The following is a 7,753-nucleotide window of genomic DNA, read 5'->3' on the forward strand; positions in this document are numbered from 1 at the left end:
CTAAGGAAAAATAGAAAAGAGGTGAAATATAAGCTGGATTAAGTGGGGGGTGGGACGGTGGTTGACAGGGCCCTCAACCATGTCCGGCCCATCTCCCGCGCATCCGCCCTCACACCTTCTTCTCCCTCCCAGAAACATGATAGGGTCCCCCTTGTCCTCACCTATCACCCCACCAGCTCTGCATTCAAAGGATCATCCTCCACCATTTCCGCCAACTCCAGCATGATGCCACCACTAAACACATCTTCCCTTCACCTCCCGGCGGCATTCCGTAGGGATCGTTCTCTCCGTGACACCCTGGTCCACTCCTCCATCAGCCCCTACACCTCAACCCCCCTCCCACGGCACCTTCCCATGCAACCGCAGAAGGTGCAACACCTGCCCCTTTACTTCCCCTCTCCTCACCGTCCAAGGGCCCAAACACTCCTTTCAAGTGAAGCAGCATTTCACTTGCACTTCCCTCAACTTAGTCTACAGCATTCGTTGCTCCCAATGCGGTTTCCTCTACATTGGAGAGACCAAACGCAGACTGGGTGACCGCTTTGCAGAACACCTTCAGTCTGTCCGCAAGTATTACCCACACCTCCCTGTCGCTTGCCATTTCAACACTCCACCCTGCTCTCATGCCCACATGTCCGTCCTTGGCTTGCTGCATTGTTCCAGTGAAGCTCAACACAAACTGGAGGAACAGCACCTCATCTTCCGACTAGGCACTTTACAGCCTTCCGGACTGAATATTGAGTTCAACAATTTTACATCATGACCTCTCTCCTCCATCCCCACCCACTTTCCGATTTTTCCCCTCCTTTTTGTTTTTTCCAATAATTTATATAGGTTTTTCTTTTCCCACCTATTTGCATTATTTTTAAATGTCTTTCCATCCATTGTTTTATCTCTACCTTTTAGCCTTTTTCGATTCCTTCACTCCACCCCCACTAGGGCTATCTGTATCTTGCTCATCCTGCTTTCTACCCTTAATTAGTACATTCCTTTAGATAATATCACCACCTTCAACACCTCTTTGCCCTTTTGTCTGTGACATCTTTTGGTTATCTCCACCTATCACTGACCCTCTATCCAGCTCTTCTTGTCCCACCACCCCACCCCAACCCACCACTTAAACCAGCTTATATTTCACCTCTTTTCTATTTTTCCTTAGTTCTGTGGAAGAGTCATGCGGACTGGAAACGTTAACTGTGCTCCTCTCCGCAGATGCTGCCAGACCTGCTGAGTTTTTCCAGGTATTTTTTGGTTTTGTTTGAGATAATGGTTGTATTGGTTTCAGCTTTCCAAAATTCCCTAGAATCTGGAAAGATCCATCAAGGCCCTTAGAAAATCTTGATGCAATCAGGACGAGTCACGCATTACACCTTGCCAACACAAAAATGATCCAATTATCCCTACTTTCTATTTCCTGTCAACCAACCAATCCTCTATCCATGTTAATGTGTTACCCCCTCCACCATGAGTTCTTATTCTGTGTAGTAACCTTTGATGTGACACCCTGTCAAATGCCTCCAGAAATCAAACACACCATCTCTACAGGTTCTCCTATATTCACGTTGCTTGTTACTTCCTCAAAGAGCTCAAATAAATTAGTCAACCGCAATTACCCTTTCACAAAACCACATTGACTCTTCCTAATTGTTTTAAGTTCCTCCCTTTCACCTCAATGCTTCTGCATTTTCTTATTTCCCATTATTAGTCCCTAGACTCACTCTTCTGAGGACAAACACTCACTTTAGATACCTTTTTACTTTTTAAATACCTGTAGAAACTCTGACTATCTGTTTTCATATTTCTAGCTAGCTTCTTCTCAGACTCTAATTTCTCCCTCATTATTACTTTTTTGGTCAATCTTTGTTTCTGTCTAATCCACTGACGTGCCACTAATCTTCTTGAATTGTATACTTTATCTTTCAATTTATTGCTGTCTTTAACTTCTGTGGTTAGCCATGGATGGAGCAGCCTTCTCCTGGAGTCTTTCTTTCTAAGTGGAATGTACCTTTGCTGAGTGTTATGAATGTCTTCCGGTCCATCTCTACTCACCTATCCCTTAACCGAAATTCCAAGTTCACTTTAGACAGCTCTGCCTTCATATCCTTATAATGACCTTTATTTAAGTTTAAAACACTAGTCTTAGATCTATCTCTCCCTCAATCAAACTGAGTGTAAAATGCAATCATGTTCTGATCACTGAAACCTATGGGGTAGAATTTTCTCCCCGTCTGGTGGGCCAGTCGGGAGTGGGTACGGACGGGCTTGGAGCTGATCGCCGCTCGCGATCGGCTACGTGCCGCCATTTGATTTGGGCAGGCTAGTTAAGGCCCACCCAGCTAGAAGCGTGCACATCGGTGTGCGGGGGTGACAGAAGATTCTGCCCATGAGGTCATTATTTGAACCTGCCTCATTGCACCTTAACTGGTGGCACTGCCAAGCTGATGGCTTCAGATTGGCTGTGAGATCTCAAGGGGCAGAATTTAAACCCGGGGGGTACTTGATCTTAGGGAACATCTGCCGCAGGCCAGTTGATGGGCAGGAACACCATCACCTACATTAAATTCCGTTTTATGGCTCTATGAAATGTGCGATATAAATGCAAATCTTTCTTTCCTTTTATTCCTTAGTACATTTCATTTTAACAAAATTATCATATTCCTTGTTGTCTCCATTATGGCTTTCCACTATCTGTTTTCTTCACTCTGTTTGTTCAATTCTTTCCTCAATTTAACTCTCATTTTAAGGTTGTTCCTCTTCCATTTTCTTTACCTTCTCTCTTATATTTCCAATGTAAACATTCCTCATTCCATTAGGGAAGCTGTGTTCAAATGTTCTGCATCTTGATGCAGTTTCAGTGGAAGAGGAGCTATGCTCCCAGGATCCTAATAGTCTTCATCTTTTCCTTTACAGAAGACATTATGACACCAGCACCTAGTATACGTATTTTCCGCACCCTGTTCATTTCCTTCACCATTTTGGGTTGTTCTTTAGCCGGCTTGTTGCTGTATGTCAAACCATCTAACATCTGGATTTATGCTCCATTGGAATCTGCCACATCTGCACTTGGTGTGAAAAACCCCTTTGTGACAGGTGCTGAAGAGGATGATACTATTGTGCTCATTTGGCTTTGGCCTTTTGGTCATAGATTTGAGCTGAATTCTTGTGAATCAAGGTTTAACATCCATGACTGTCACTTGACTGCGGATAGGAACCTCTATAACAAATCCCACGCTGTCCTTTTCCATCACCGAGACATAAGTGGAGGCTTGTCCAATCTGCCCAAGCAGCCACGGCCAACTTTTCAGAAATGGGTTTGGATGAATCTGGAGTCACCTACCCTCTCTCCAAAAAAAACTGGACTTGACCAGCTCTTCAACCTGACCTTGACATATCGTCGGGATTCAGATATCGAAGTGCCTTATGGATCTCTGATAATGAACAAAGTTCCATTACCTTTTGAATTGCCTAGTAAAAGCAGTCTGGTGTGTTGGGTTGTAAGCCACTGGAACACTAATCATGCCAGAGTGAAGTACTACAATGAATTCCGCAAATACATTAACATCAGCACTTACGGTCGAGCCTTTGGGAAACGCCTGGAGAATAATCAATTGACTCCTACCATAGCTGCTTGTAAGTTCTACCTTGCCTTTGAGAATTCAATACATAAAGATTACATAACGGAAAAGCTCTACAATCCTTTACGTGTTGGCACCGTACCTGTGGTCCTGGGGCCATCTAGAAAAAACTATGAAAATTACATTCCGGCCGATTCTTTCATTCATGTGGATGATTTCCACTCAGCCAAAGAGCTTGCGGATTACCTGCACAAACTGGATGATAATAAAGACTTGTACATGCAATACTTCAAATGGAAGAAATACTACACAGTAAGGATGGCTTATTTCTGGGCTGAACATTCATGTAAAGTGTGTGAGAATATAAAACAACATCAAAAATATAGATCATGTTCCAGTTTGGAGAAATGGTTTTGGGGTTGAACTCTGAAACAGGTCTCTGGTAAATATCATGGTTTATCAACAATATCTATAGAATTCAATTGACTTCTTTCTCCAAAAGAAAATATTTTTGATTAATTCTTTTGTTTAACCAAAAAGAACTCTACAGCCTGACATCGTTCCTGCTTATGTGAAAATTCATCATGCTTCTGAAACAGCAGCAGTGAAATTCTGAGCATCAGGTTCTCATCTTAAATTGACTTGTGCTGGAAAGTGTAATTGCTTTCCAAGATGAATGATTTTATTTTAAAGCTCCACGTTGTCTTTCCCCTGCCATTGCCACTTTATAAAAATATTAGAAAGGATAATCTTTATTAGAAATTAAGGAGAAAGTGTCCTGAAACAGATTGTATAGCCAATCAGATATTTTAACTGGAGAAATTTGATTCTACTTACATTATGGTTTAAAGAAAATAACTTTACATGATTTATAAGCACTGTAAATGTCCATCCAATTTGAGTAAAGTGGTAATGCTTTGTTTAGATTTTATAATCATTCTTGACCCTTGAGCACCAAAGTTGCTGTAGTGATGACTTTTTAAACAAAGTGAATGAGCTGACTTGCAATTCAGCTGTACAGCCTCTAACAAAGTTCTTCTGTGATTTGGCTGGTAGCAAGACTCAGTCACCAGTTGAAACCGAACAAATATGTTTTACCATTTATCACAGGTACTTTGAACTCCTATCTGCTTATCAAATAACCAGCACCGATTTAATGGGCTAAATTTAACACCCACCAGGGCCAGGGAGGTTGTTAGAATAAAGCAGGAGATTTATAATTCCTTGTTCACTCCAAATTGGCTGAGTGCAGTTAAAAATTTCAGACTATTATTTTCAATTATGCAGACCTGTCTCTGATGACATCATGGAAGCCCCATGCAAACTGCCACTTAAAATTGAGGCCTGAACGAGGCCCCAGTGGTGGCTTCCATGCCTGGCAAAACCTGCTGGGAATCATTGCCAGAATGAGTAGAGGGACAACCAAGTAAAGCTTTTTTATTTACTTGTGGGTCAACAGGAGAAGGAATGCTTATTCCCAAATGGAACCCCTGGGGCAATTCTGCCCCCGACTTCCTCCCTGCTCCTCTGACAAAGATTCCCTTCCCAGATCACTTACCTTGTGCTGGGTACTACAGAGGTCTCAGCAATGGTCTCCTGACACCCAAAGCCAGACACCGGGCAGCAGTTACATGTTATCTTCACTCTCATTTTGAATGGGAAGACAGCAAATGGCATGCTAATAACGCCCCATGATTAAAATCGTCTGAAGCTGTCTGCTGTCACTCACATAGATCTGCAGATCACATTTCCCTATTCCCGCCTGACAAGCGAAAGCAAGGTCAATGGCCAAATATTGTATGGTTCTGTCTTCACAATCGAGGCTTAAACTTTTCTTTGTAGTTTTAAGCAACAGGTCATGTACTTTCTGAATAGTTGCCGTGTGCATTATTGATACCACTGATGTTAATGAAATATTAGTCTACAATTTAATGTTCTATTACTAAATCTCAGGATCATAGGCTGGAATTTTCCAACCCCTCACGCCAGTGGGATCTTCCAGTCCTGCCAATGTGAATGGAGATTTCAAGGTTCACTGGCCCTGCCACGGGGTGGCTGGAAAATTCTGGCCATAAAACAGTTACTGAACAGAAGGAGGCCATTTGTCCCACCATATCTGCACCAGCTTCCTGAATGGGCATTTCACCTAGTGCCATTCTCCTGCCTTCGCCCTGTAACCCTGCAGATTGTTTCTTTCCAAATAATCATCTAATTCCCTCTTGAATGCCTCAATTGAACCTGCCTCCACCACACTCTAAGGCAGTGCATTCCAGACTTAACCGCTTGCCATGTGAAAAAGTTTTTCTCACATTGTTTTCACATCTGTGCCCTTTCATTCTTGATCATTTCATGAGTGAGAACATTTTCCCTCGATCTACTCTGTCCAGGTCCCTCATGATTTTGAATACTTCTATTGAATCTCCTCTCATCCATCTTTTCTCAAATCTGTCTTCATAGTTGAAGTTTCTCAACCTTGGAGCCATTCTCTTAGACCCCTTCTGCACTCTCTTCAATGCCTGCACATCTTCCCTAAAATAAGGCGCCCAGGCCTATACGCAGTCCTCCAGCTGAGGTCTAATTAGTATCTTATACAAATTCAATGTAACTTTCTTGCTATTTTAGTCTATGCCCCTACTAATAAAGTCTAGCATACTGTATGCATTATTAACTGCTCACTCAAACTGTCCTGGCACCTTTAATGACTTATGCACATATACACCCAGGTCCTTCTGCTCCTGCACCCACTTCAGTGTCTCTCAATGTTCTTCCTACCAAAATGCATCACCTCACATTTCTCTGCATTGAACTTCACCTGCCACCTAACCGCCCATTCCACCAATGTCTCTGTCCATTTGAAATTCTACACTGTGCTCCTCACAGTTTACAATGCTTCCAAGTTTTATATTGTTCACACATTTTGAAGTTGTTCTATGTATTTATTTTAAATACATTTATGGGATGTGGGCATCACTGTCTAGGCCAGCATTTATTGCCCATCCCTAATTGCCCTTGTTCAGAGGGCATTTCAGTGTCAAACATATTGCTGCGGGTCTGGAGTCACATATAGTCCAGACCAGTTAAGGACAGCGGATTTCCTTCCCTAAAGGGCATTAGTGAACCAGATGCGTTTTTACAACAATTGACAATGGTTTCATGGTCACCATTAGACTTTTAATTGTCGATTTTTATTTAATTCAAATTATACCATCGCCTCCCCATATTCCAAGTTCTAGATCATTAAGATATCAGAAAAAGTGAAGGTCCCAATACCAATCCCCGGGTAGCTCCATTACAAATTTTCCTCCAGCCCAAAAAAAAACCATTAACCACTACTCTCTGTTTCCTGCTGCTCAGCTAATTTTTTATCCATGTTGCTATGGTCCCTTTTATTACATAAATACAGAATGCAAAGTCAGCCATCATTTTATAATACGTAATTATGATGTGTCCATAGGTTATACCTTACTTACATTAATGTAAGAGATCAAAAACAACTTTTTAATGGAAACAAATGACTGCCTTATTCAAGACAATCTGTTACTTGTAATTGTCTACCAAGATGATCTGAAACACATATTGTTATCCTGCATGGTTTCTCTGTCCAGCAATGCAGGGTCACTTCATGAACCTGCAAGGGATGCATCCTAGCCCCTCCTTCTCCTCATCTATATATTAGCCTTTAAAACATAAACAGAAGAGGTGTGGCAGAATTTCTGTCCTGATATGGAAGCAAAATCGCAGGTGGGTGAGTGTATAATTTTGCACTACCGGCCAGCATGCTGGTTTGTAGACACTATACCCCCTGTCATGGTCTCCCCTCCACAACGGTAGCTCAGCATCTGTGACCATTTTTTATTCAGATTTTTTAAGGTTGCTGAGAGGGAGCCTCATGATGGAGGCTTCTCCATAGCACACAACTTTGTGCATTTCGCCCAAGACCGGGACAGCGAGGATGCAAGGACCATTGGATTTGCCCTGATCTCGGGATTCCCACAGGTGCAGGGTGCGATTGACTGCACTCATGTGGTGCTCATGTCTCCATCACTACACTCAGTGGAATTCATCAACTGCAAGGGACTCCACTTACTGAACATGCAGCTGGTGTGCGACCACCAGAAATGCATCCTGCAGGTGTGCGCACAGTTTCAAGGGAGGGAGCATTACTCCTACATCCTGAG

At 42.5% G+C, this 7,753-nt stretch overlaps 1 protein-coding gene across 1 annotated transcript in view; it reads left to right on the forward strand.

Moving 5' to 3' along the window:
- Positions 1–4,607, forward strand: part of LOC144680335 (4-galactosyl-N-acetylglucosaminide 3-alpha-L-fucosyltransferase 9-like) — a 100,476-nt gene extending 95,869 nt beyond the window's left edge. The window contains exon 3 of the mRNA XM_078541314.1: positions 2,911–4,607. Coding sequence (XP_078397440.1) covers positions 2,919–3,998 — 1,080 coding nt within the window. The 5' untranslated portion in view covers positions 2,911–2,918 and the 3' untranslated portion in view covers positions 3,999–4,607. The remainder of the gene's footprint in view (positions 1–2,910) is intronic.
- Positions 4,608–7,753: the final 3,146 nt, after the last annotated feature.

Source organism: Cetorhinus maximus, chromosome 5 (assembly GCF_964194155.1).
Source record: "Cetorhinus maximus chromosome 5, sCetMax3.hap1.1, whole genome shotgun sequence".
Taxonomy (NCBI): Eukaryota; Metazoa; Chordata; class Chondrichthyes; order Lamniformes; family Cetorhinidae; genus Cetorhinus; species Cetorhinus maximus.